This window comes from Actinia tenebrosa, unplaced genomic scaffold (genome assembly GCF_029948245.1).
Source record: "Actinia tenebrosa isolate PJP-AT-01 unplaced genomic scaffold, QUT_ActTen_1.0 PGA_scaffold0__85_contigs__length_37466705, whole genome shotgun sequence".
Classification (NCBI taxonomy): domain Eukaryota; kingdom Metazoa; phylum Cnidaria; class Anthozoa; order Actiniaria; family Actiniidae; genus Actinia; species Actinia tenebrosa.
The window spans coordinates 18,714,578-18,741,485 of NW_028292569.1; the positions used below are offsets into that span (position 1 = coordinate 18,714,578).

General features: G+C 36.9%; 3 protein-coding genes and 1 long non-coding RNA gene across 5 annotated transcripts in view; 2 read left to right on the plus strand and 2 right to left on the minus strand.

The window, feature by feature from the left end:
* Nucleotides 1-22,643, minus strand: part of LOC116295227 (ATP-binding cassette sub-family C member 4-like) — a 61,928-nt gene extending 39,285 nt beyond the window's left edge. Inside the window, exons 1-13 of one of the 2 annotated variants that reach the window (XM_089034469.1) lie at nt 22,420-22,643; nt 21,873-21,938; nt 20,432-20,542; nt 19,533-19,656; nt 18,651-18,866; nt 17,162-17,251; nt 16,405-16,568; nt 15,560-15,685; nt 14,261-14,510; nt 13,061-13,168; nt 12,441-12,488; nt 12,189-12,230; nt 11,003-11,194 (exon numbers count right to left, since the gene is read on the minus strand). In XM_089034469.1, coding sequence (XP_088890595.1) covers nt 11,003-11,194; nt 12,189-12,230; nt 12,441-12,488; nt 13,061-13,168; nt 14,261-14,510; nt 15,560-15,685; nt 16,405-16,568; nt 17,162-17,251; nt 18,651-18,866; nt 19,533-19,656; nt 20,432-20,538 — 1,467 coding nt within the window. In that variant the 5' untranslated portion in view covers nt 20,539-20,542; nt 21,873-21,938; nt 22,420-22,643. The remainder of the gene's footprint in view (nt 1-11,002; nt 11,195-12,188; nt 12,231-12,440; nt 12,489-13,060; nt 13,169-14,260; nt 14,511-15,559; nt 15,686-16,404; nt 16,569-17,161; nt 17,252-18,650; nt 18,867-19,532; nt 19,657-20,431; nt 20,543-21,872; nt 21,939-22,419) is intronic. The other variant, XM_089034466.1, reaches the window with a different exon arrangement.
* LOC116295226 (QRFP-like peptide receptor) lies at nt 352-2,437 on the minus strand. The gene has a single exon (XM_031702987.2). It carries the CDS (start codon nt 2,094-2,096, stop codon nt 1,032-1,034), a length of 1,065 nt encoding a protein of 354 aa, XP_031558847.1. The 5' UTR covers nt 2,097-2,437; the 3' UTR covers nt 352-1,031.
* LOC116295228 (uncharacterized) lies at nt 17,175-20,144 on the plus strand. The gene is made up of 3 exons (XR_004197009.2): nt 17,175-17,887; nt 18,677-18,776; nt 19,641-20,144. It is a non-coding gene; the product is annotated as an uncharacterized LOC116295228 (long non-coding RNA).
* A 335-nt stretch (nt 22,644-22,978) lies between the features above and the next one.
* LOC116295233 (mitochondrial fission 1 protein) lies at nt 22,979-26,771 on the plus strand. Its single transcript, XM_031703000.2, has 5 exons — nt 22,979-23,058; nt 23,176-23,308; nt 24,550-24,620; nt 24,889-24,994; nt 25,365-26,771. Exons 1-5 carry the CDS (start codon nt 23,023-23,025, stop codon nt 25,451-25,453), a joined length of 435 nt encoding a protein of 144 aa, XP_031558860.1. The 5' UTR covers nt 22,979-23,022; the 3' UTR covers nt 25,454-26,771.
* The last annotated feature ends 137 nt before the right edge of the window (nt 26,772-26,908 follow it).

Genomic DNA, 26,908 nt, shown 5'->3' on the forward strand with positions numbered 1-26,908 from the left:
CACCTCTGTAATAGCGGTATTTCATGAATTGAAAAAATTAAAAAATTAAAAAAAAAAATGCAATCGCACTTTTCACTTGAAACCCATCAAGAGAGCATAAAATTCATGTGTGATAAATATTTTCCCCTTTCAATTCTTTCACAACTAGTTATATAGGAATGAGTTCGAAATGGGTCATTTCTAAAGTGATTGGAAAAAAGGAAGTTTTGGTAATTCTAATCTGAAGCTCATTAAGCAGGTTACATATTCATGTGAGATGAATACATTATCCCTGTGATTGACGTTGAAGTTACTAAATGTTGCGATGCTCACTTGATTTTTTTAAAACTGAAACATTATTAAACTTAAATATATTCCCCACAACTAGTTTTTATTCCGGTGATATAAGAATCCTTCTTGAACATTTGTATAACAGTATTTAAGACATAATTATATATTTTTGCACTTAGAGTACACTTTTAAGATTCTCTTACTAAACTATGGACCTTGTGTGACATAGCACGAACAACTAAGGAAAGTCGGGAAGGTACATACATATGCCCGAAATAACTTTTGAAATTTCAACAAAATAAGCTCAGCCATGACATATGGCTGCAATGGTGCGACTTGCTCCGAAGAAAATCAATCCAGTCATTCAAGGTAGCTGTTTGTCTGTCTGTCTGTCTGTCTGTCTGTCTGTGTGTGTGTCTGTCTGTCTGTATACTACCTGACCATCTTGTCTGACTTCTCCATTATTTCCTGTCTGGCAACTGATTTCGGTGTGCCTGCCGTCACCACTTTGTGTCTGTCTGTCTATTAGTTTCTTTGTTTTTCTTTATCTCTGTCTTTAAGGTTTATGTGCATATATCTTAATGTCTGTCTGTCTCTAAGATTTTGGTCTTTCTTGATCTATCTGTCGTTCTGTCTTTGCGTATATGCGTGTGTCTAATATAACTTTTGTTTCAAGTGGAAAACGTAATAACCTATTACGGTTTTCTAACTTACGGTACTCTGTACGTACGTATTTGTCTGTACGTATGTACAGCACGACATCATGTCATCCTAATGGAATCATTCGACACTCGATTGATAAAGAAAAGAGAAAACGGGAAAAGGCTTTTGGCACGATTCCTATAATTAGAACTGAAAGCAAAGCAAATATAAGGATTAATTGCCAAGCTCATGTACGACAATAAATTGAAAACATGTGTCAAGACCTGTACGCTTGAAGCAAGAGTTTTAGGAATGCCTTTTGCTCCCCAAATTACCAGTTTTTTGAACAACAAAATTTGATAAGGGCACCAGCACAAGAAAAAGAAAAAAACTATCGTCACAGACGTCTTAAGAACGTTGTTGTTGCGTCTCCTTCTTCTTTCTGTAGCGTCAGAAGATTGTTGTCCGGGGATTTTTTGGCGTCTCATGCGCAATGCAATTAAAGTGTACAAAATGGCAATGATAGCCAATGGTACAAGAAAAAGCCCTATCAATTTGGAAAAGTAGAAGACCGTTTCAGAGTCTCCAAGAGGCCATTTATGGAAACATAAGTTGACTCCTTGGATTGAGATGGTTTGATAGTTAAACAGATGCACCGTAAATGTTCCAAGTGATAGGCACCAAATGATTGGTAAGAGGACACGGAGGTGTAGAAGTCGAGGTGTTCGTCTCATTGGGAAAACAACAGCGAAAAACCGATCAAAAGCGATAGATACCATGCTGAAGACTGAGACTGCTAGCGAAACATCGCGAATGAAGGGGCATAGCTTACAGAAGATTTTCCCTAGAACTCCGGGAACTTTCCATTCGTAAGAGAAATTATGAACAATCGAGAAGTATTGAGATATCACAACAATTGACGAAACCAAGTCTGTTGCAGCCATGTTGGCGATCAGATAGTTGATGGTACTTCGCATCGATGCATTTCTGGAAACAATAGCAATAATGGAAGTATTGCCTACAACGGACAAGGCCAGAATCAAGGCGTAACACACTGTAAATGGAATAGTATAGCTCTGGGTAACGTTGAGAATCCAGAACGGTGTATTTTGCTTAAGAGGTGACGAAGATGAATTAAGGAAAGATCCGTTAATACTCGAGTTGGGATCCAGCGAAGATGACATCTTTAAGCGCAGTTTCTAGGACTGAATTTTGTCTCCCAAAAGTGAGACAATTTTTATGGTGTAACGTCGTTGCAAATCTTGTTAAATGAGTACAAAAACGGAATAAAGTATTAATATAGCTTCCTTACTTAGATTGATGTATTTACAGAAGTGAAATCGATCCGGTATGACAAAAGCTGCCATCTTAATAAAGGCATGATGTAAAAATTTCACACTTATTTGCGCAAATGGGCCTCCAACGAAAAATCCAAGCAACACTCTAAATGTTTACCTGTCTTCCTTCCTATTTCTTATATTCCTATGACTTTCAATTCACGCCGAATTTTCTAGTCTTTACTGAATATATGACGCAAGAACCAACATATTTCTTATCAGATTAGATAAGGTACTTTGATTTCCCATTTAATTTCCTAACCAACCATTAAAACACGTACGAAGTTATTAAAATTAATGTCAACTTTGAAATTATTCTTTTTCAATTTCAAAAATAATTTCCGGGAAAATCCGGAAACTTTGTAGTTTTTAATATCGCTATAAAAAGTATCAGTGAAATTAATATTTTTATTTTAGAAAGACCTTCGGTTTTCGGTTACAGCTGTTTTGGAATAATTAATTTTGATCAGTATTCTTAATATTTTATTGTGTTTGATTTCTTGCTGGAGTAATCCAAGTACAGTACCGCTTTTGTAAGGTTAGGTTTAGTGCTAATGTTTGGATGACCAATCTATTGTTTTTTGATCCAATCACGTAACTCGTTCCGAGCGGTACGGGCTGGCTCTCTTGCTGCACTAAACCCGCAACCATTAATTTTATCTATGGGACTCGATTTAGCTAGATAAACCAGCCTCAGCACTCAAACATCATTACATAAATTATGACGCCAACTTACAATTACATGCCACTCATAGATTACTTTAGTTTTTAAGAACAAATGCATTTTGGCGCCAGCCTTATTTCGCAAACTTAATTAGATCAGCTAAATTTTTTAAAATGATTTATTTCGATTTGGATGATAGTGTTTTTGCTAATATCATTATTAGCTACGACGACGATGAATCATTACGTTAATTGTTAGGTTTTTCGATATTAAAAGAAAATTGTGAGGACACAAAAGTGGTGATGGTGACGATGATGCATGATGCTGATGATAATTGAGATGATTATAATGGTGATAATAATTGTGATGCTGTTGCGTCAAATGATGATGATGTCAATGATAACGTTGTCGAAAATGATGACTGTTGAAGCTGTTTCTGCTGCTGCTGCTGGTGATGATGATGATGATGACGATGTTGTTGATGACGATGACGAATACCATTGAATTATCTTACATGAAAAACGTCCACACGTATTCGGATTTTTTTGAAAACAAAATTTTTATTATTTCGTTTTCATAAAAATTTTCGTTCACCGTAGCGTTTTCGAATCGTTTTCGCCCGTATACACGTATCCTTTTTCGAAAAGTTGCATTTACATGGCCAATCCGCAAAGAAAAACGATCGGAATATTGTGGACGTCGCCTACATTTTATATTTATTGTATTCGTTTTTCAAGGACCGTGACATTCGCATGTAAATAACTTGCTCTAAATATACATTTTCGAATCCTGATGTCTAAATACGACCAGCTGCATTTCTTCTTATCAAATATCATCCCAAAGCATCACTGAAACCTAAAGCTACTTCATAATCTGTTGGGTTTTTTAATCTTATACTATAATCCTATAAATATTCATTTTCATGACCAGACTTGTTCAAAGAAATAAAGATATTAAAAACTACAAAATTATGGAAGAAAATTTTTTCAGTAGATTCAAATACAGCTTTCGTTATTTTGTGCAACAATTCTAAAAAGTTCGCAAAAAGAAAAATAGAACTGATTCTAAAATCTGAATATTTTAATATTTATTTAGTAGTTAAAATGAAATTAAAGGTAATAAGACTATGGAAAAAGGCGAATGAAAATAGTTTTTTCTTCATGCATTTGTTTCTTTCTTTCGTGTTCTCATTTCTTTCTTCTTTCTTGTCAATTTTTATTTCACTCTTTTACTCTTTTTATATTTTTTAAAGTCTGTTTATTCTTTTACTATTTTTCAGCGTTAAAACTGCATCCATAACAAGGCAGTTAAAACGGAAAGAACGTGTCAGTAGCTGTTCAAACATGGTTGCATGTCAGGAGACACCAAAGTGAGCCATATTTGACTTAAACAAACAGGTATTTCATATCATTTGATAAAAATTCGGTAATAAATTAGCAGGGATAAAAAGGGTAGTCAAAGAGGGAAGCCAAAAGCTGCAAAACTTTTTTAACAGAGGATGGACTGACTTAGTTTTCATGTAATAGTATTTATAAAAATTAATAACAGTTACAAAAATTCCAGAAAATGTTTTACAACTGGAAAAAATATTGGGTTTCAAAGGAAAATCTATATATATAAAGCAATAAATAAATAAATAAGATTAGAGACCGACAATTTAGTTGCTTGTTAGTTCTTTCTTGCACTTCGTCTAGATCCCAATAAAAATTTATTTGCTATACTTTAACTTTCTAGCAATGTTCATAATTTACAATGTCTACCAATAAAAGACTTTTTGGTAAAAATATTTTTATTTTTATTTATTTTTTCTTTCTTTCTTTCTTTTCTTATTTTAGAGCTTTGGTTACACAGGTTGGAAACTCGATAAAATACATCTAAGCAAAAAACGCGCTTGCAGAGGTAAGCTGTCAATCATCTTTTTTAAATGAAGTCATGATTTTTTTCCTACGTCAAGAACGCGAATTCTGTAGAAACAGCTGTAGTAAGAATCAATGATAAAAGAAAAGCTAAGTTATCTAAGTTACTATCATTGGACGTAACTTTCGGTCTCGTGTGGATTTTTTTCCAGCTGAAATTGAATAGCAAGTTTTCAGTGAAACTGGTAATGCAAATGACTAGATTTATTCAGCTGATTGATACCAGAAAATAGAAAAAAAACCTGTGGTTGATGGCACATGACGGGCAGTGTTTGCCTGTCATTGTAAGATAGTAATGATCTGCGTTAGATTTATCAAGCCGATGGATCCCGTGCAATAGAATACTCTTTGGTTAACTGCACATGACGGGCAGTACTTGCCTGTTATTCTTAAAGTTGGTAGGAAGATTAATGAGATTCAGCTGATTGATCCCGTGCAATAGAATACTCTCTGGTTAACCGCACATGACGGGCAGTGTTTGCCTGTCATTGCTGAACATGAAATTTTTAATGTTCATTCAGCTCACTGATACTAAGCAAAAGATAATAACGTTTTAATATTAAGAGGGAATTTTTTTCAATAATGAGCTCTTCAGTGCTCATACAACCCAGACTATCCTCACTCATGGAAATCCATTTGTTTAAGATGTTATTCAGCTTGTTGTCTCCTTAGTCCTTTAACGTGCTGCTCCTAAATGTACTGACAAGACACTGACTTTATTATTTTGATAAGGGTCGGCAGTAGTTGACATTATCTTTTGCGGTTTCTCTGCCTCAAAACATGTAGCTATATTTGTCCCCTTCGTAAATAAATAAATAATTAAAAGGAAATGAAACGAAAACGAATCAGAAAAAAAAAAGGATACCATGGTGCGTCTTTATTTACACAGCTCGTATTATATAGTATATCATCACAAAAATTGTATGACTATAAACAACACGTACACTATATTATTAAAATAAGAGTGTCAACAGTGCACGATATTATTATAATGAAGATTTTAAAAACTCGCTAAAAAGTTTAATTTTTTTTTCGTTTTTTTTTTTCCTTTTCCTTTTTTTTTTTTTTTTTTTTCTTTTTGTAAGGGAATTCTAATTTCCTTTCAACTCGAAAGCAATGTATTTTCTAAAAAAAATACCTCGTAAACAGATGAATGGAAAAATGGCTCTTTCTTGGTGTTGCAAGGCACCTGAAGCATGAACTGAAGACAATAGAACAATAGCCAAGGATAATGAATTTGGAGCTAAACAATATACTGTAAAACTGTAAATCTCTAACCCAGAATACAATAAAGCTTGCTACACCAAGAAAGACCTGAAAGATACGAGTCTATTGCGACAAACCCAAAGCGTCCATGTTTATAGGATTTTTAACGGTTTCGTATGCCTGTCTATGAGTCACAAGTTACGAGAAGTCCAGTCTTATAAGCAATATCTACAGCCTGTACCTAAACCTAATTTTGCCTCAAGAAACTACTACGAAAACAATTTCCAAGAACTTAATCTCTTCAAACAATACTATTACCTTAACTCATTTCTACCTAGATCTATCAAACTATGGAACTCGCTACCAATACACTGTAAAATGAATGATGTAAGCCTTTCCAAATTTAAGGAGCTTGTGACCACCCATCTTGCTTCCAAAATGGAACATTACTTACGACCTTAAAATCTTTTGAATTTGAATTTTGATAAATTTTGATATGCTAACTAAACTAAACTAAGAACTGTTGCTTGGAAACTTACTTACAAGTACAATTTCGTTCCTTTACAGTTCCGCCACAATCTTGGCATTCCTAATTTTCTATTCAGTCGAATATCCTGGGCGTGATTCCATCATGTTCTTTAAGCTCAGTAGAAAGAAATTGGAGCAAACTATTTTGAATTCATGCTCCGCCTCGTGCAACTCTTACGCTACCATCGTGCTCTTCCAACTATCCGCGTGCACCATCAATAGATTTACGCACGCTAAGCATTGACCATGGCTTAACTGCAAAGCCTTTTCCTATGTAAGTTGGAACTCCTGGCTTTCTGGAAGAATTCTTAGAGCAAATAATTTAGAAAACGGAAACAGGTTCTTGAGGCGTTTTCTAAAGTTCGAAGCAAAGGCAAAGCAGATGTAAGGATGGATGACGAAGTTCACTCGAGAAAACAAGACGAAGATGTTTTGTAAAAGAGGATAGTAGGGACGAACAGTCTTTGGGACATTTCCGTGCCATACGAACATTCGTATGAATCTTAGAATATAACGAGGGGACCAACAGATCCAAAATGAGAGGACAACAGTTATAGCTACTTTCAAGACACTTTTACTGATTTTACGTCTCCTCTTTTGGGACCCCGTTGAAGTTTGTCCTGGTACGATCTGCCGTTTCATCTTTATCGTAATAACAGTGTATAAAATAGCAACGACAATCAATGGTAAAACATATAGGATGACTATTTGAGATGCTTTGAAGATACTGCTACCTTTTTGTCCTCCCAAGGCAGCAGGCCATTTAGAAACGCAGATTTGCATTCCTAGCTTAAGTTTAAGGCGCAATTTTACTAAATGAACGGCAAACAGTCCCAAACCTGCAAGCCATATGGTTGGTAATAGGACTCGAGTAGTTAGAAGTCGAGGTCTCACTCTGATTGGAAAAACGACAGCGAAAAAACGATCAAATGCGATGGCGACCATGCTGTAGATGGAGACAAATAATGAAACATCGCGAATGAAGGCAAACAATCTGCAGAAACTTTCTCCGAGAATTCCTGAAACTTTGTACGTCATGACGGAGTCGTTGGCATTTGAAAAGTACCGGGTTATGACAACCACTGATGCTACCAAGTCTGTTGCAGCCATGTTGGCGATCAGATAGTTGACGGTACTTTGCATCGATGTATTTCTGGCAACAACAGCAATGATGGAAGTATTGCCTACGATAGACAAGACCAGAATCAAGGCGTAACACACCATGAATGGTGTTCTGTGTTCTTCTTCTACGTTGACGAGCCAGACGAAAGATACTTTTTCGAGGCTAACGTTTGTAGGAAAAGACATTGCTCCCCACTATGGCAAACTTATCTCTTTTAGTGATCTGTGGAAAGTTCATTACTTGCAGACAACATCTCGGTATAAGACAAGTGAACAATTCATGGTCCCATTTATGCCTTAGATAATTTTCCCCCATGCATGACGATGAGGAAAGCTAGCCAATAGCTGAGGTCTAATTAGATAGCTTCTAATTGAAGTTCGGCTAAGAGAAAAGATGTCTACAAAATGGTAGCTCAATTCAATTACCTATTTATCAAAAACTGCCTTTCATAACCTTCTTTTCATAGTCAATACATATCCCTATTTACACAGCTTAAGCCAAGCTATTATAATAAGCCTTTTGTAAAAGATGTACACGTGATTGTTACTGGATGGCAATAAAAAAAATGGACTTCCTTTATTTGAAAAAAATTGCTAGATTACTAATGTCGTATCCAAAACCCTTTCAAAAATACTTTTTTCCTCTTATCAGAGATACTTTCGATTTCAAGAAACAAATTGCAGTTAAAGTTTGTTCTCCATCCAGAAGAGCTTTTCCCAAGGGACCTTGAGCTGAATTGACTCGTTATCGAAGTCATATACCAGCACGGGACTGTTTGTTGGTTTGTTGCAAAAGGCCTATTGGCCTATCGATTAACGTGAGATGAACAATTTTGAAGTTAAATGCAAGTGAATTCTAATTAAAAAAAAAACTATAACAAAATAACAGATCAGTTGGTTGTGAATCTGGCTTTCAATTATAATATGGGTGATGCTTTCATGAAATATGTTGATTAAGTGGCATCGGTGTTTTCACTACAAAGATCGAAAGAAGTTTTGATAAAAAGGGTCTCGGGTTTGAATGCTGGACTCAGTATCATATTCTACTACGTTACGTCTCTCCGTTGATTGGAAGGATTTTTAGAACTAAACGCAAAACAAAAAATAAGCATTGATTATCATGCTCATTATCATCACAGTGTCAACAGGGCAAGATATTGTTATAATCATCATTGAAAAAAAATCGATAACAAAAAGAATTATATAGCTTTGGAGCTTTGAATTAGGAAAATAATCTGCTCCTTAAGAAAACCTTATACAACAATTGTTTACACAGTTTGAATTATACACAATTATGCAGGACTCTATATAAACTAGCCTTGCTAAACTAGATGTGCCTGTATAAATATTGACTTAAATAAAAGTATATTATAAAAAAAGTTAAATCGTAATAAACCACACCAGGTGATCTCAGACACGCACTTCCTGTTATTATTAACTAACCACAAGCATTGTTGTTGCATCGCCAAAAGTTCCATGACGAATTTCAAAATGGAGTCGTATTTCGAGTTAACCTTTTTAAAATACGTCCTGAAATATAACTTTACATTGAAAAATTCTATGTTGCATGTACCAGAAAAGCTTCCTCTTGCCCTATCAGCAATTAACATTAAATAAAAGTAAGCAAAATCGGTGTTGTCTTAATTAGTCACCAGCCGCCATTTTGATTACCGTGAGATATTATGAAATAGAAGACTGGGTATTATGAACTGTTCGATTTGCGAATAATCCTTTGCGCGCTTCGAGGCGAGATAACCTGGCACGTACATTACGTCGATAGTGCTCGATGTTTTTATTAATCATATCCATTTTGAAACCTCAGAAGTTTCCTGCAATCTTATTGTAATGATGAAAAGGTAAATTATACACCGTGAAAAGATGAAAAAACTTACTGACGTTTCGGACGCTAGTCCTTCGTCGGAGTAAAAGAGAAAGAAGTGGTAGAAAGGAGTGTGTATATATGATAGAATAAGACAAAAGAAACCATTGGTCATCATTAGAAACACCGACGCAGCTCACACTAGTTTTTAGCTAGTTATATCTTTGCAATCTTATTGGTGTGACTATTTCCGACACAGACAGTACGGTTTATAGACCTAATCTAATTGGCTACGCGGTCGTAAAATTTTGTAAACACTTGTGTGATTTCAAACCAAATTGCACTCCACTCAGGTCTATAACCATCATTAATCATTAATGAATAAGGTAATTTTTCGGTATAAAAAATTCTTATTTTCTTTGAACTCTCGAACTATATTTTCAAAAAACTTAGAAAAACTTGTACAAAGATATTTAAAAAATATTCTTCTTCTTCTTCTTCTTCTTCTTCTCCTTCTCCTTCTCCTTCTTCCTCTTCTCCGTCTTCATCTTCTACTTCTTCTACTTTTTCTTCCTCTTCTTCGTCTTCATCTTCTACTTCTTTCTTTCTTTCAGGTTCTTTATCTTCTCGTATAATTTTCTGTGTTTATGCTTTCTTTAAAACTTCACTTACAACTTGTGTTGAAAAACTTTCGATATGAAATCTTATGTTACTTCCCAAAAAATGGAACAGATAGCCTATACTGGTCGTAGAAAAATGTGATTCTGAAGAAGCGGTATTTTGAGCACCAAGAAAACTATATAACATGTTTTTTATATTTCGAAATGACCCTGAACGTAGTCCAAGAGAACAAGCTAGTAAGAAGTGACGGCACTTGAACCGCAAGTAAACCACAAGCCGTTATGATTCGTTCTGATTGGATTCGGCAATGGAGTTAACCCTATACCTCATGGCCATTTTGCACAGCCATAATTGGCAAAAGATGACGAAAAAAAATCGCCGAACCCTGTCATATTATATAGTACGATGCGCTTGGGAATGCGGATAGTCGTAATTCGTAACCGGAAAAAAATGAGGTATAAAAATGGTGATTAAATGTTCGAAGCGACGTTTCGGAAATGCAAATGTAAATGTTGAACTTACTTGCGTTCGAATTACGAATATTTATGACATAATGGCGGTAAAACAAACGTCTGCGCATGCTCGCAGCCTGTATGCAAATTAGTCTTAAAACTTTTAAAATTTAGCTGTCAAGGCAAAGTTACTTTTAAGATTTACTTTACACAAAAATAGAATCAGTTATTCGAACTTTTAAAAGGCTAACATCTATTCAAATTGCTTATTTATTAACGCAGCATAATTTAGTGGCTAAAATGTATTGTATATGGAAAAAAAATAGCTTCTATTTTGCGCTAAAACGTTTCTGAATTTTTAGGAATGTCCTGATATGCACAAAAATATTTGTCTTCAGCCTCAAATCTATCTACAAGGGGCTTACCTTCTCCAGTGCACATGCTCTGATGACTCGCTTGTATCTTGATTCAACCCAGTTTTGCCCAAATAAGATGTTCTGTTTAACGGTACCCGAGAAAATCCAAGATTTCTGAGACGCGTATCCAATTTTCCCACGAACTTTGATGTCTCCATTGAGCAATGGAAGCTCTCCGAGAACGGCCATTAGCAACGAAGACTAAACGCCGAGAAATATGACATTCGTATAAAAAATTATGTAAATGACTTTTGAAAAACAACTAGTAAAGTAATACGATATATTCGAGTTACACTCTGTCTTGAAACTATCGTATCGAGTTGAGGCATTTGGGTCATTATAATAAATGTATAGAAACTGATTCAAGGGCAACTATTTTGTTTAAAGGCAATAGAGTATAAGGCCCCGTCCACACGTATCCGGAAATTTGTGTATCCGCAATTTTTTTTTTGCGGATACGGGTTGCGTCCACACGTGTCCGGAAATTTTTGTATCCGTATCCGGAAATTTTCGAAAACGGTCTCCAGAGTGGAAATTTTCGAATACGCTACGAATACGTGTGGACGGTCGTATCCGCAAATTTTCGAATACGCAGACGTAAACACGATTTTGCGCATGCTCAATAAGAAAAACTATCCGTGAAATGAACTAGGCACTAGCGTGCATCAGGGCGGATCAAGAAATTTCCGGATACGTGTGGACAGTGAAAACGATTCGAAAACGATTCGAATACGCTGCGTGTGGACGCACACATTTTCGTATCCGCAAAAAAAATAATTTGCAAATGCAAAAATTTTCGGATACGTGTGGACGGGGCCTAACTCTAATAACTGCTTTAGACCCTTTGCATGTGACGTTAAAGCAGCTCAATTTGAATAATTTTTTTAAAAAAAGGATTACATTCTACACAGGTCCACTTCACGTTTCCTTGCGTCATCTTGAAAGATAACCGTGCCTATGCATCTAAGCGAGAAAGGCGGTGACCTTGCGATGATAGAGACGTGTTACAAAAGCTGTATCATCGCAAAGTCAATGCCGTTCTTACTTCGCTGCATAGGCACGGTTACCTTTCAAGATGGCGCAGGGAACTGTTATAGGGACTATTTTCACTTCAGACCAAATCCAACTTGCTCTATCCATATTGAGGCAGTTAGCGCATCAATTCAGTAAACAGTATGTATTACATGAGTCTTACCTTGCCAGAACCAACAGGGCCAACGACCATCAGCAAATCTCCCTGGGTAAATGAAAAGGTGATGTTAGCAAGTTTTGTCTATATGAAGCAAAACGTTCTTGAGAGCTTTCACCCGCAGTAACCTGTTATGCTCGATAAGCAACATTTATATACTAAAGACTCAACAAGAAATCTTATTCTCAAGGGGAAGACGTGATGTGAAATGGGACAAAATGAAATGAATGTCAAAAAGATGGTCTTTTTACTTCTCACCTTTCCGATCTCAAAACTAATGTTCTCAATAGTTGAACTTTCAATGTTCTGAAAAGCAACAGTTGATTTTCTCATTTAAATCATTTAACTAGAGTGTTTTTAACTAGCTGTCAATCGTTGGTGTTGTTGTTGTAAATCTGCAGTAGCTGTGGTTGCGTTTGATGCAGCTTCTACTGTTGTTTCAGCTTCTACTGTTGTTACTACTGCTACTGTTGTTGTTGTTGTTTCTGTCGTAGCTTTTATTGCTGTTGTTATTGTTGTTATTGTTGATGTTGTTGTTGTTGATGGTGGTGTTGTTGTTATTTCTGTTGTTGTTATCAAGTGTTGTTGTTGTTATTGTTGTTGTTGGTGGTGGTGGTGGTGTTGTTATTGTTGTTGTTGTTGGTGGTGGTGGTGTTGTTATTGCTGTTGTTGTTGTTATTGTTGTTGTTGATGATGTTGTTGGTGTCGTTGGTGGTGGTGTTGCTGCTGCTGTTGTTATTGTTGTTGCTACCGCTCCTGTTGTTGTTGTTGTTATTTCTGTTGTTATTTTTGTTCGTGGTGGTATGGTGGCGCTGGTGTTGTTGTTGCTCAGTACTAATGTTACTGTTGTTGCTGCTGATGGTGTTCATATCACTTACCTTATCCCAGGCCGCTGTAATACCGTTTACTACAATCCCTTTCTCGCCCGACCTGGGGTTCAACCTAGTCATCTTGTCATATCGCAGTTCATCTAACTCAAGAAATTCCTGGAACACAAACAAGCAATTCCACTTATTTTGATGACACCTATGACATTTTTCCAATTTCACTTCAATCTCTGATTTTTCTGTATCCTGAACTAGATCAGTCCAGAGTTTGTTTAAGGTTCAACCTGTGACTAATCCATGCCCTGACTTAGATCAGCCAAGAGGTTGTTTCAGGTTCTGTCTGGGGGTTAGCCGTGCCGTGCCCTGACTTAGAACAGCGCAGAGGGTGTTTCTCGGTTTGATCTGTGAGTTAGCCGTGCCCTGACTTAGAACAGCGCAGAGGTTGTTTCGGGGTTCTATCTGTGAGTTAGCCGTGCCCTGACTTAGAACAGCGCAGAGGTTGTTTCTGGGGTTTGATCTGTGAGTTAGCCGTCCTCTGACTTAGAACAGCATAGAGGTTGTTTCAGGGTTCTATCTGTGAGTTAGCCGTCCCCTGACTTAGAACAGCACAGAGGTTGTTTCTGGGTTTGATCTGTGAGTTAGCCGTGCCCTGACTTAGATCAGCACAGAGGTTGTTTCTGGGTTTGATCTGTGAGTTAGCCGTCCCCTGACTTAGATCAGCACAGAGGTTGTTTCTGGGTTTGATCTGTGAGTTAGCCGTCCCCTGACTTAGATCAGCACAGAGGTTGTTTCTGGGTTTGATCTGTGAGTTAGCCGTCCCCTGGCTTAGAACAGCACAGAGGTTGTTTCTGGGTTTGATCTGTGAGTTAGCCGTGCCCTGACTTAGATCAGCACAGAGGTTGTTTCTGGGTTTGATCTGTGAGTTAGCCGTGCCCTGACTTAGATCAGCACAGAGGTTGTTTCTGGGTTTGATCTGTGAGTTAGCCGTGCCCTGACTTAGATCAGCACAGAGGTTGTTTCTGGGTTTGATCTGTGAGTTAGCCGTCCCCTGGCTTAGAACAGCACAGAGGTTGTTTCTGGGTTTGATCTGTGAGTTAGCCGTGCCCTGACTTAGATCAGCACAGAGGTTGTTTCTGGGTTTGATCTGTGAGTTAGCCATGCCCTGACTTAGATCAGCACAGAGGTTGTTTCGGGGTTTGATCTGTGAGTTAATGAACCTTTAAATGAGAACACTCTCTAAAAGGAGCATACCTGAATTCTTCGGACAGAGATCCTACTCTCGCTCAACTTTTTAATTCCGTAAGGGAAGTGTTCCCCCATGGTAATTATCAACCTGTTAAGCAAAGCAAGGGAGCTGAAGACTGTGGCAGCGGTGAGTGTGTTGCCAAGGAGAGCATACGTGGTAAACATCAGGAAACTTAGCAGGGTGTGGGATGCAAACTCGAAGCCTCGATCGGCTGCCTTGATGAACGAAGACTTCATTATCGCAGAAACTTCTTTGCTATTGAAAATAATTATTAAAAAAAAAAAAAAACCGATTACATAGCGCCCGCTGTCTCAAGTGTTACAGTCACTACATAAAGTCGATGATGGTGATGTGGTGGTGGTGGTGTTGATAATTGATGCGCAGACGGTGATGATGGTAAATGGTAGTGATACGCGATAATGGTGATGGTGATGATGGTGGTGATGATGATAGTGATGGTGATAGTGATGGTGATGATGATAAATGGTAGTGATACGCGATGATGGTGATGGTGGTGATGATGATAGTGATGGTGATAAATGATAGTGATGATGATAGTGATGATGATGATGATAAATGGTAGTTATGATGATGATGGTGACGATGGCAATGATGATGGTGATGTTAATAATGACAGTGATGATGATGATGATGCTGGTGATGATGTTGATAAATGATTTGGAGGTGGTGATGATGATAATTGGCTGTGATGATGATAAATGGTTGTGATGATGGTGATGATGATGATGTTTGTGCTGATGTTGCTGCTGCTGATGATAAGAGTCGATGTAAGGGATGGTGATGATAGTTATTATCATAGTAATGATTGATAATGCTGATAATGGTGATTGTGATAATACCAAATGGTAGTGACGATAATGATAATGTTGGTGCTGATGGTGTCGATGATAATGATGATGTTGGTGATGTATTGGCTGTGACCTTTATGATGACATGATGATGCTGATGGTGATTATAAAAATAGTCAATGTTAGAATGATTGTGATGGTGATAGTTATGATTGATGATGAGGATGATGGTGATGATGGTTATGATGATAGTGATGATGATTGATGACGTTCATCATGATGATGAAGATTATTGTGGTGACGGTGTTGATGACATTTATGTTGATTATTGATGATGACGATGATGGTGATGATGGATGAAGATATGATATCAAGAATTTCTGACACCCCTCCAGCAACCCCAAAATTCATCACTCACACCGTCCAAAATTTGATTGCCAGATATCACTATTAGTGGTGAATGTAATTAATTCCTTCGTACTTTTCTATCCCTACCTTCGTATTCTTCGTACAAGTAGTGAATAAGGTATCTCCCAGACGTACATTTTAATCACTCTGATGCCAGTAATGATTTCATTCATCAGCCGACATCGTTCGTCTGACAGAACAGCAGTCTTGTTTCTAAAAAGATGGGGAATTTTCATTTTCAAAGCACTAAGTGGAAAATTTCTGATGCTGTTGCTGCGGTTATCACTTGTGTTGTTGCTGCTGCTGATATTGTTTTTGCTATTGTTTCTGTTGTTACTGTTGCAGTACTAGTGATTGTTGTCGTTGGGTTATTGTCCTTGCTATTGCCCTAGTAGTTAGTGTTGCTGCTGTTGTTGCTTTTGTTTCTATTCAGAGTTACTGTTACGTTGTTATCATTGTTGTTGTTGATGCTATTATCCTTCTTACTAATTCTACTTTTGCTGCTGTTGTCTATGTAATCCAATTACATTTCTCCTCCTGCAAATTCCAATTTCCAACAACCCTTCTTACGAACCTCTAGCCCTCTCACATTTAATGACCAAAGATATCATATTCACATAGAAAACATGAAATTCTACTTACTCTACCTTAAATCGAGTGCTTAAATATATAGGAGTGCCCAGGCTTGACTCAGTTACTACATACGCTGCGTTTAGAGCTAGAGAAAGCTCCACGGTTCGATCTGTTTTGATTTCCCTATCTTCTGTGTAACTTAAGCTTTAAATACCCGTAATAAGGAGGACGTATACTCTGAGGGGGTAAAGGGCGTACAGGAACCCCTGGCTTGCGAGAATTGAGCAACGACTCCCCGCGTCATTAAATTAAAGTAAAATAATATACCTTCACTTTTAATATCCTACTGCATATATTACCTTAGTACGCCAAAGATGTGACCAAGCCAAGCTTGATAAGGGATCAATAATAGACTTATGGATATCCCAACAAAACAAGACAGCCCTATCAGCCTCCACAATAGATAAGTAGTAATAACCAGTAGAAGTGGACCAATCAATACATAGTGAGCCATGATGAAGCACTAATAAAAGAAACCAGGTTATGTACTGAATTATTTAAGTCTTAGGCAAGTAATCTTTGGTTTGGTAAAGAGCTCTCTGCTATTTGTGAGAGTTCCGTAGTTTGATCCTCAGTGACCGCACACACTTGTTTTAAGGAGCAAGTGTGGCTTGGTTGGTTAGTGTGCTGCCTGCTCAGCAAGAGGTCCATAGTTTGATCCTCAGTGACCGCACACACTTGTTTAAAAGAGCAAGTATGGCTTGGTTGGTTAGTGTGCTGCCTGCTAAGCAAGAGGTCCATAGTTTGATCCTAAGTGACCGCACACACTTGTTTTAAGGAGCAAGTGTGGCTTGGTTGGTTAGTGTGCTGCCAGTGTTAAGCAAGAGGTCAATAGTTTGACCCTCAATGACCTTACACACTTGTTTTAAGGAGCAAGTGTGGCTTGGTTGGTTAGTGTGCTGCCAGTGTTAAGCAAGGGGTCCATAGTTTGATCTACCTCAGTGTTAAGATCTCTACTGGTTTGATCATTTGTGTTGATGCTAATATTAAAAAATGGCACTAATGCTTTTTTTTTTTTAAAAGAGGGAAAAATATTAAATATGATGATATTTTTACCTCATCAAATTTCTGTGCGTCTGTTGATATCAAGTTCATTATGAAACCAGTATTTACTGTGTCAGGTACTGCAGGACTCAGACTTAATACCTGGAATAGGATCAATTTAAAATTTAACGAACTGCCTTGTAATATCAACCTTGTTTTTCTTGTATCAAAGCATGTGCTACATAGAGCATCATTTGCCAAACATGCCCCACTCACACAATACTGAACCATTATTAAGGGGAGCTATATTATTGTTACTGTATGTTGCATGTTGCATGTGCTGTGTACTGTACGTGCTGTAAGTCAGTACCATACGTCTCTCACTCAAAGGATAACCATTCTTATGGGAAGCCATTTCAATGCTACAAAATACCGTACCGTGAAGTACTACGTGCTGTAAGTCGTTTTCCACTTATAAGATATAAACATTCTTGTGGGGAGCCATTTCAATGTTAGGGCAAGTCGTACCGTGTACGTGCTGTGAGTCAGTACTGTACGTTTCCCACTCATACAATAACCATTCTCATGGAAAGCCATTTCAATGTTACGGCAAGTCGTACCATGTACGTGCTGAGAGTCAGTACTGTACGTTTCCTCAATCATAGGATAACCATTCTTGTGGGAAGCCATTTCAATGCTACAACATACCGTACGGTGTACGTGCTGTAAGTCGCTTTCCACTTAAAAGATGTAAACATTATCCTTGTGGGAAGCCATTTCAATGCTACAGCAAATCAAGTAAGTGCTGTAAGTCAATATCAAATGTTTCCCACTCATACGATAACCATTCTTATGGGAAGCTATTTCGTACCATGTATGTGCTGTAAGTCACTATTGTACGCTTCCCACTCATACGATAACAATTCTTATGGGAAGCCATTTCATTGTTACGGCAAGTCGTGCATTTGTCACATTCTTATGGGAAGCCATTTTCAACACTTTTGAAAGACAATAATTCTGATTCTTTTTGTCCTATCAAATTTAACTCTTTCCAGACTTTTTAAACTTGAGATGCTTTCTCAAATGACAAAAATAAAAAAAATAAAAAAAATGGTGGAGTGCAAATAAATAGCCCGTGAAATAGATAGCTAGCTAACTAATTACTAGCCTTTGGTTGCCTAAGTTATAATTAGTTAAAATAGGCAAGCCGTGACGGGTAAACTAGTGCACGTGTGCTACTCAAGGGCACGATTTTTTAATATTTTTAAACACGCTTACAAAAACTGAAGCATGCTTTTCCTTCGTATAATTTGACATGTTCGCATTTTCATATCTATTCATTTGCGTATTGAATTGTTATTCTAGTAAACGCCCGTGCCCTTGTCATGCCTCACTGAATTCCTATGTCTTGTCTAATTAAGCGCTAACTATCTCCTATTTCATCCTAACTATTTCACGGGTATATCATTTGCACTGATAATAAGATTAAAATTGAAAACTGGCTCTAGTTTCTTGCTCCTCTCTAAAGTCGCTAATTCTAACATTCCATCCATTCACTTGCCTTTTTGTAAATCAATCCTATTACAGCAACTCTCAACTGCATACCCAGCCGCCTTGCAGTAAAATAATAGATCTGATGTAACAAGATAGATGTCAGTGTCATCAGCACCAAGCCTAATGCATACAGGTATGCACTGACTTTGGAGATGTTGGAGTTTGGATTAAAATAGGATACCAGGAATAGAAGAAAATATGCTAGAGCCATTTGGCAGGATTCCTGGAAAGATAGAAAGTATGAATATCAGCAAAAGCAAAATATGGGAGGAAAGAGGGAATGAATGAATGGGAGAGGGAGAGGGAGAGGGAGAGGGAGAGGAAGAGGGAGAGGGAGAGGGAGAGGGAGAGGGAGAGGGAGAGGGAGAGGGAGAGGGAGAGGGAGAGGGAGAGGGAGAGGGACGGGGAGAGGGAGAGGGAGAGGGGGAGGGAGAGGGGTTGGGGGTAGGGGGTTGGGGGTTAAAGGGTTGGAGGGTTGGAGGGTGGGAGGGTGGGAGGTTTGGAGGGTTGGAGGGTTGGAGGGTGGGAGGGTGGGAGGGCGTGAGAGTGGGGGGTTGGGGGGTTGGGGGGTCGGAGGGTTGGAGGGTTGGAGGTTTGGATAGAACGATGGGCAGATGAACAGAGATGAATCAATAGATGGAATAATTGAGAGATGAATGGAAGGACAGACGTATAGTCAGGTGGATGAAGAAATGGAATTGGATGTATGGAATGAATGAACGGGATAGATGGAATGGGCTGGACGGATAGATTTATGGAAGGATAAAGACAAGGAAGGAGAGAAAAAGGAAGAATGGTATACAATATGGAAAAATAATAGAATGGGGTGGATAAATAAATGAATGGATGAAAAGAATTAATAAAAAAAAAAAAGAATGATTCAACATACTTTTATTAAAAGAACCAATCCAATGAATATAAATTTCCATCTGATCAGCTTAAATAGAGCTTTAGCAAAACTAGGACGTTTGTTCAATAAACTTTCTCTGCATTTCAGCTGTTCTTTCCATTCCCTGTAGTAAAAATTGAAATGAAAAACAAAGGAGCCTTCAAATTTCATTGAACTCTGAAACAAGCTCTGGGCTCATAAAAGTCAGGGCATGGCTGACTCACAGATCGAACACTGAAATGACCTCTGGGCTGATCTAAGTCAGAGCATGGCCGACTCACAGATCGAATTTGAATTAAATTGTTAGGTTTTTCTAAGGAAGAAAAACTGGAGAACCAGAAGAAATACCCTTGAGTCAACTAGGGAAAAACCCAAAAAAATTCAATCACATAAATTATATCAAGTTGGGTGGTGTGACAGTGAAGGTTCTCCCTTTAAGCCAAGGTAAGGCCCGAGTTCATGAAGGCAATCAAGTTCAGGAACCCCGTTAATTCTCATACCCATTATTTATTCATCCTGAAGCACTTGAGTGATAAGCTACACAGTGAAAACTCTACTGTAGTTTGATTCAAAATGGCTACCATGTGAGAGAGGTCTGAAGTCCATTCATTCTGGACAATAATGACACAGGGAGCCCAAACTAAGGTAAAACACATAGCTTGGGTTTCCTGTGTCTTTTTTTGGTTTTATATATATATATATATATATTTATTTATTTATTTACTTTTTTTTTTTTTTTTTGCCTGGAGGCTGGTGCTGCACAACGGGACACAGAGTCCCCTTCGAGGTAAATTGCACTAATATTGTCCAACCCCATAAAATCCCCATACCCACCTCACAATCAACCCTAAGCAAACATCAGTAAAGCTGTCATACTCGGAGGGTTATATGTCACTTACTGTTCAAGTCTACTAGTCACAGTTTCACTAGAGTCTTCTTCTAGGACTTCATAGAGGTCATCTGGTTCTAGTCGTCTGTCATAACCCTTCTTAAATAATCCATTCATCCACCTATCATATCATCATAATTCATCAATTTTAGACCAATAAAATGAAAAAAATATAATATTGTGTAGTTCCAAAAATAATTATCCATACCCCCTTCTCCCCCTCCCCCCTCCTCAAAGAGGGATTTGGAAATTCTGAGGGGTAGGGAGGGCAGAGAAGGAACAAAATTACAGACTTTGTATGGAAGAAAATTGGAGTTTCTGGGGGTAATTCTGCATGAGGGGTATGGATAATTTCTGGAACTATAATAATAATAGTAATAATAATAATAGTAATAATAATAATAGTAATAATAATAATAGTAATAATAATAAAAATAATAATGGGGTTGTTGTATAGCACATTTCACATTGTCTCAATGCGCTTTACATTTATGAGAAGTGGAAGACTTTATGGGCTGCATATTATTAAGGCGCCACTAGCAGCCGTGCAGCTTACAATCATGAGTGATTTTTTAGTACATTATACATTTGAGAATTTCACAGATCCAAACAAAGCTGATATGGGCATATAGAATAACATATAACGTATCGTGCCTATTTTGTTCCCTTGGTGGTGTGGCATTGGTTATCGATTGTAAACTTGACTGCATGTGTCCTCAACTCTCATTCACAAATATTATATTAAGGATTTCAGGGATCAATTTTCCATGATACATCATTCAACACAGCTCATAGGTGATGATGATAACAAGTACTTGTATTATAATACTTGAAGTATAAATATCATTATCATTTTAGTTATAACATCCGCAGAGTCCAGCGAGAAAACGAGAGACAGTCGATGGTATTTATACCTATCTATCATTATTTAGCAAGGGGAAGCACCGGTGGCATGCGCTGCTAATGTGCCGCCTCTCACCAATGCGCCCCGAGTTCAAGTCCTTCCGATCTCGATGATGTATGTAAGTAGAGTTGTTTGTTGGTTCTCTCCTGTGACTCGAGGGTTTTTCTCCGGGTTCTCCGGTTTTCCTCCCTCCTCAAAAATCAACTTCTAAATTCTAATTCGATCTTTGGGGCCTAGCTCTGTTGTGATTGTCCAATGCTGTGATACAACAGCTAAAGCTAGTAGATTTTATGATTTTTTTTTATATTAAAAATTAATCCATAGTCATAAAAAAGGTTTCTTTATATATAAAAATAAAAAACACAGCAGCATTGACCGAGCTCTTATCATTAAAGGTATCAATTCTCCACAAAAATAACTGAAGACTTGACTATTTAGCTATACAGTAAGAATAACATCGTTCTTAAAGTTAATAGCTTTGACATAATGTATCCATTAGTGTAATATATACTTGCATTCCTGTCAAGAAGTACTGAATGAGTATTACCTTATCTATCAGACAAAATATCTACAAGATTAATGGGTTAAGATGCATGAGCTGATGTCTTCTGACCTTTGGGATATAAAAAAACAGTTTGCCCAAAATAACTATTTTAACAGTTTAATTTCTAGAGTGTGGAATAGATAGGTTTAAAGAGAGTTTATAAATTTTATATTATTCAATCGTAAGGTAATTTTTGGCATTAGGCTTTGTATATGGCGTTTAAATGGCGTTTAAATGGCGTTAAAATAAGAATCGCTTAAGCTTAACACCTTTAGTAAAACGTTATAAATCAAAATTTAATTAGAAATCAGGCTTATAAAGATTTCAGTTCTATAGCTGAAATATCTGGCTCACATTGCAAAAATATCTATTTATGAAAATAAGCCAGATATCTTCTTAGAAGTAGCAAGCTTTATAATAAATAGAAAAATCGCAAGAATTGTGCTCGCTTCACATGCAATTATTAAACGGTTATTGATTAAACAGTATTGAGCTTTTTTTGGAAATTTTAACTCGAGTTCTGATCAAACATTCCAAGACATTTACTTACCAAAAAGTGAGTCTGGAGCAACAGTTTGCATTTCTCATAGGATTCGGAAGGCTGGTCTTATCTGAGAACTCCATAGCTCAAGACAGTACAAGCTTTCTTTTGTTTTTTGTGTACAATATTTTGTCTGATCGAACGCGCGCGAAACCTTCGTCGCATTGAAATAGGAGACTGGGTCGAGGCAGTATTCAAAAAATCTGCTTTCTCTGTATCGTTTTACATTTTTCTCCACAAAAATATAAAATCAACTTAATATCGCCTATGTAGTTACAAAATAGAATAGATTTAAAATATTTTTACGAGTTTTATTTTCTTTTTTAGGTTCGTATCATACTCGGCTTATCATCGAGAAGTTTTCGGAAACATAGGAAGTTTCCTCTTATTCTTCTTTGCTAACGAAACCAAGAAAATTCAAAACATTTTAGATATGATTTAATGAAATATGTTTTTTTGCTTAAATTTTGAGATTTTAGAATGTATAAATGATGTTTCGTGAGAGAAATATTCAGAATATTGTCGGAAAATATTCGTAAGATGTCGGTAAGTTGTCGGGTGTTATCCGCTGATAATGCTACTTGCGGGCGCTCTCTGATTGAATCAGCAAAAATGGAAGAAGTCGTAGTTTCCGACGAAGATTTAAAGGTCGTTAAAAATATTTAAAAATATATTATTCCTTATATTTTTTTTTCAATATCAATCTCTCCAGATGTTTTTCTAACTCACTGAGCTCTTATTTCGTTATATTGTTTTAATTTTCAGAACGCTCAATGTAACTACGTCGAAGAGTTTTCTACTGGCAACGTCGATTCAAACACTCAGTTTCGATATGCTTACTGTCTCGTTCACAGCCCAGCTAAATCTGACATTTTAAAAGGTTTAGACCTTCTACGAGGTAAAGGAAGTTGAATTGAATTGTCTTTCGATGTTTATGGGTGTGTTTTGTAGGTGTCTATCACCTGTACTGTACGCCCGGAGTAGTCAATCGTTAAAAATCGATATCGATTTTGCCAATCGATAAATCGATAACAATCGATACCGCTGATTTGATTGATATCGATTGTATCGATCAATCGTTAAAAATCGAACTCACACTAAATTTTTGTATCGATTTTTATCGATTGATTGATTATATACATACATGTATCGATTTTTTTCGATTTATGCCTTGAACAATTTCTATCGATGATCGTACGAGGGTCGTGTGGCTACGGATTTACATCACCGGCAATTACTCTTTCGTAACCATAGCTTGACACAAACTAGGAGTTTGTTATAGTCAACAGTGAACAGACAGCAAAAGTACTTGGATAATTAGCTGCCTGATCTACATGTTATTACTTGTGAATTAATAGTTATAAAATCTATTGCACTATCATCGATATTTTCGAATACTTTCCGTGAAATAAAGCTGATTATATGATTGTACTCATTATTGGATCGAACTAAAGCGGTCAAATCTTGATCGATAAAAATCGATTAAATCGATAAAAATCGAACTCACACCAATATTTTTTATCGATTTTAAACGATTTCCTATAAAAATCGATACAAATCAGCTGATTTCTATCGATTTTTATCGATATTGATTTTTAACGATTGACTACTCCTGGTGTACGTCAAATAAAGCTTGCCTTTTCTAAAAATATATAATTTTTGTGCATTTGCTGTTCATAAACTACAGTACAATGATTTAAAGCTGTTAGTAGTTTAGAAAAATGTGTTCAGAATATAACTGAACATATCAGACGTTTTATTCCTCCCATCGGCTACCTGACGATCACCAATCCTTACCTAACCTTGGACAACCTAAAAAGTGGTCGGACAAAAACTGTCTCCATTTAATTTAACTTTTTCAGTACATTCAATATCTTCTCATGCAAGATGAAGTAAGTGGTAAGACTGATGCCATACCAACCCAACCCCCCCTCCCCCCCCAGTAGTGCTATAGTTGTGAGCTGCATGCTGAAATTTGATTTTTTGCGGCCGTCAATCAAAAATAATCAGTAGGTACCTTTTATGTTCTTGACTGGTGGCAGTGAAAAACCAATCACAACAAGCCATTTAAATGTAAGAGTTGACAGAATATCGAAAACCGCAGTAGATATGATATAAAATAATGTATTTTTCTAATAGGGTTATGCCACAGCGGGACAGATCAAAGAGACTATCTGTACTACCTAGCAGTAGGGAACTATAAACTAAATGTAAGTAATCACAATACAAACCCTTTAACTCGCCTAATGAAGACTACTTTTTCGTTTGAGCATGCTATACTTAACTCCATTGAAACTGATAAGTTGTCCCGGGTTTACAAGGACAACTTCTTTCCATATAAACGCTCAGTATAGCTGGCTGAAGTAGGAGGGTGTCCCTGCTACCAGGAATAAGTTGTCTCCTTGTAAACGGGCCCTACGGCTGAACATTATATTGCTCACTGTGCATGTCACTATATGAAATTTTTCTACATGACAGGAATACAAGACAGCTTTAAAGTACACAAGCAGAATATTACAAATAGAACCAAACAATAGACAAGCCTTGACTTTGGATCAAAAGATTAAAAGCCAGATGCAAAAAGGTGTGTAATTGCATCAAAATATTATATTCAACTTACCTATAGAGAAAAAATATCGCTCTGGAATCCTCACGAGTACCCTACATTTAATATTCCGGCTGCGTTACCAGCGTGGTTGGTCCTTGTAGTGTAGTGGTTAACACATCAGACTGGAATACCAAAGATGTGGGTTCGATTCCTGCCAAGGGCGTTTGATATTTTCTCTTATTCTCTCTATTTCCTTAATTCTAATTCCATCTAGAAAGGGCCTAGATGAGCATTACTCCATGTAGATCTAGTTAACCTACTGTGTACCAAATCAATTGTGTATTACTTGTGACTGACTCCACATGGTACAATACTTCATACTATTGTTTTTGTATTTTTTTCCCAGATGGTTTGCTTGGTCTCGGCATAGTGGGAAGTGCTATAGTGGTTGGCGGTGCTGCTCTCCTTGTTGGGCTTCTTTCAAGGAAAAAATGAATTAATGGGAAAATCCACAATTCCATCACGGCATATAATATTCGAACTTCCAAAGCAAAGAAAAGCTTTTCTTTAAAAAATGTCTATTAGTTTACAATTAGCAGATATTAGAGTTACACTCGATAATGGCCGCAAACGGTTGTTTCAAGTGGAGGCATTTGGTTCAAAAAATATATACAATAAAATGCATGGAAACTGACCCAAATGCAACAATTCTTTGAAACAATAGAGTGTATAGCTCTAATATACACCTATTTCAGAAATCGTCGCCGCACCAAAAGCCTCAAGCAACAAGCCAAGACCCCAGAGAAAGCCTGTACTTTTAGCTGTAATTAGTTTATTCATGGTGCATTTTCATTTATTGACTTCACAAATTGCTCGAAGCCAGGCTGCTTGAGATGATAATTAGTGGAGAGCCATAGCCACTTGCATGAACCATGAATAAATCAATTATAATAAAAGTACTGCCGTTCTCTGGAGCCTTGGCTTGTTACTTGATGCTCTTGGTCCGAAAACTATCTGCCATTACCTAATGCAGGTATTTCATAGGTTAGGTAGTCCCATACACACAGTAGAAGTATAAACAAGAAGTCTATTATGTGAGCTAACTATGCATATACACTCAATTGAAGATTCGTTGTCGGGTTCAGAAACATAGAACATAGGAGCTGAGACCGAAATGGCACATGGGAAGTACGTTAATTAGATGCATGCTGTGACTGGCGAGCCGTGGCATCATTCATTGTTCTTTAATACGCTTTTGGCATTCTAAACCGACTGCATTGATGGCGCAAATGAATAAATTATAATATAATTATGTCATTTCCCAACTGCCATTTCTGTCTCAGCTTTTATGCTCTATGTTTTTGAACCCCACAACGATTCTTCAATTGAGTGTATATAAAAAAAAAAATATTGCAGCAAAAAAAGTGGTGTTTTGAAAGTATGAGTATAAAGTGCAGTATTTTATAAAAATCGTAAAATCTTTGTTGTGAGAAAGTAGTTTGGATTGAATGAAGATGCTACCATGACGTTCCATAGATATGAACTTGTCGTCAAAATATTTTAACGTTATCCAACAACTAAAATGCTGATGCTGTGATTGACACCTGTCAAAACACTCAGTAGCTGTTTTTGTTGACAGTGAATTGTACATGTTGATGTGATGTTGATATCAAATGTAAAAGTGGTCTATTTCGTAGCTAAGTATTTCCTCTTTAAAATAGGATATGAAAATGTACTGTATTTAAACTATTTTTTTATAAATTATAATAAATGATAATTAAAAGAAACTTAAAATAAAATAAATATTAGCATATGTTGGGAGTGATTGTTTTCTTAGATTATCCATTTGCATTTTACCTGAGTGCCATCTACTACCAATACTAGAATCCCCTTCAAACTTATGTTTTTCAGTATTAACCAGTAATATAGTGCAAACAATTAATACGTGAA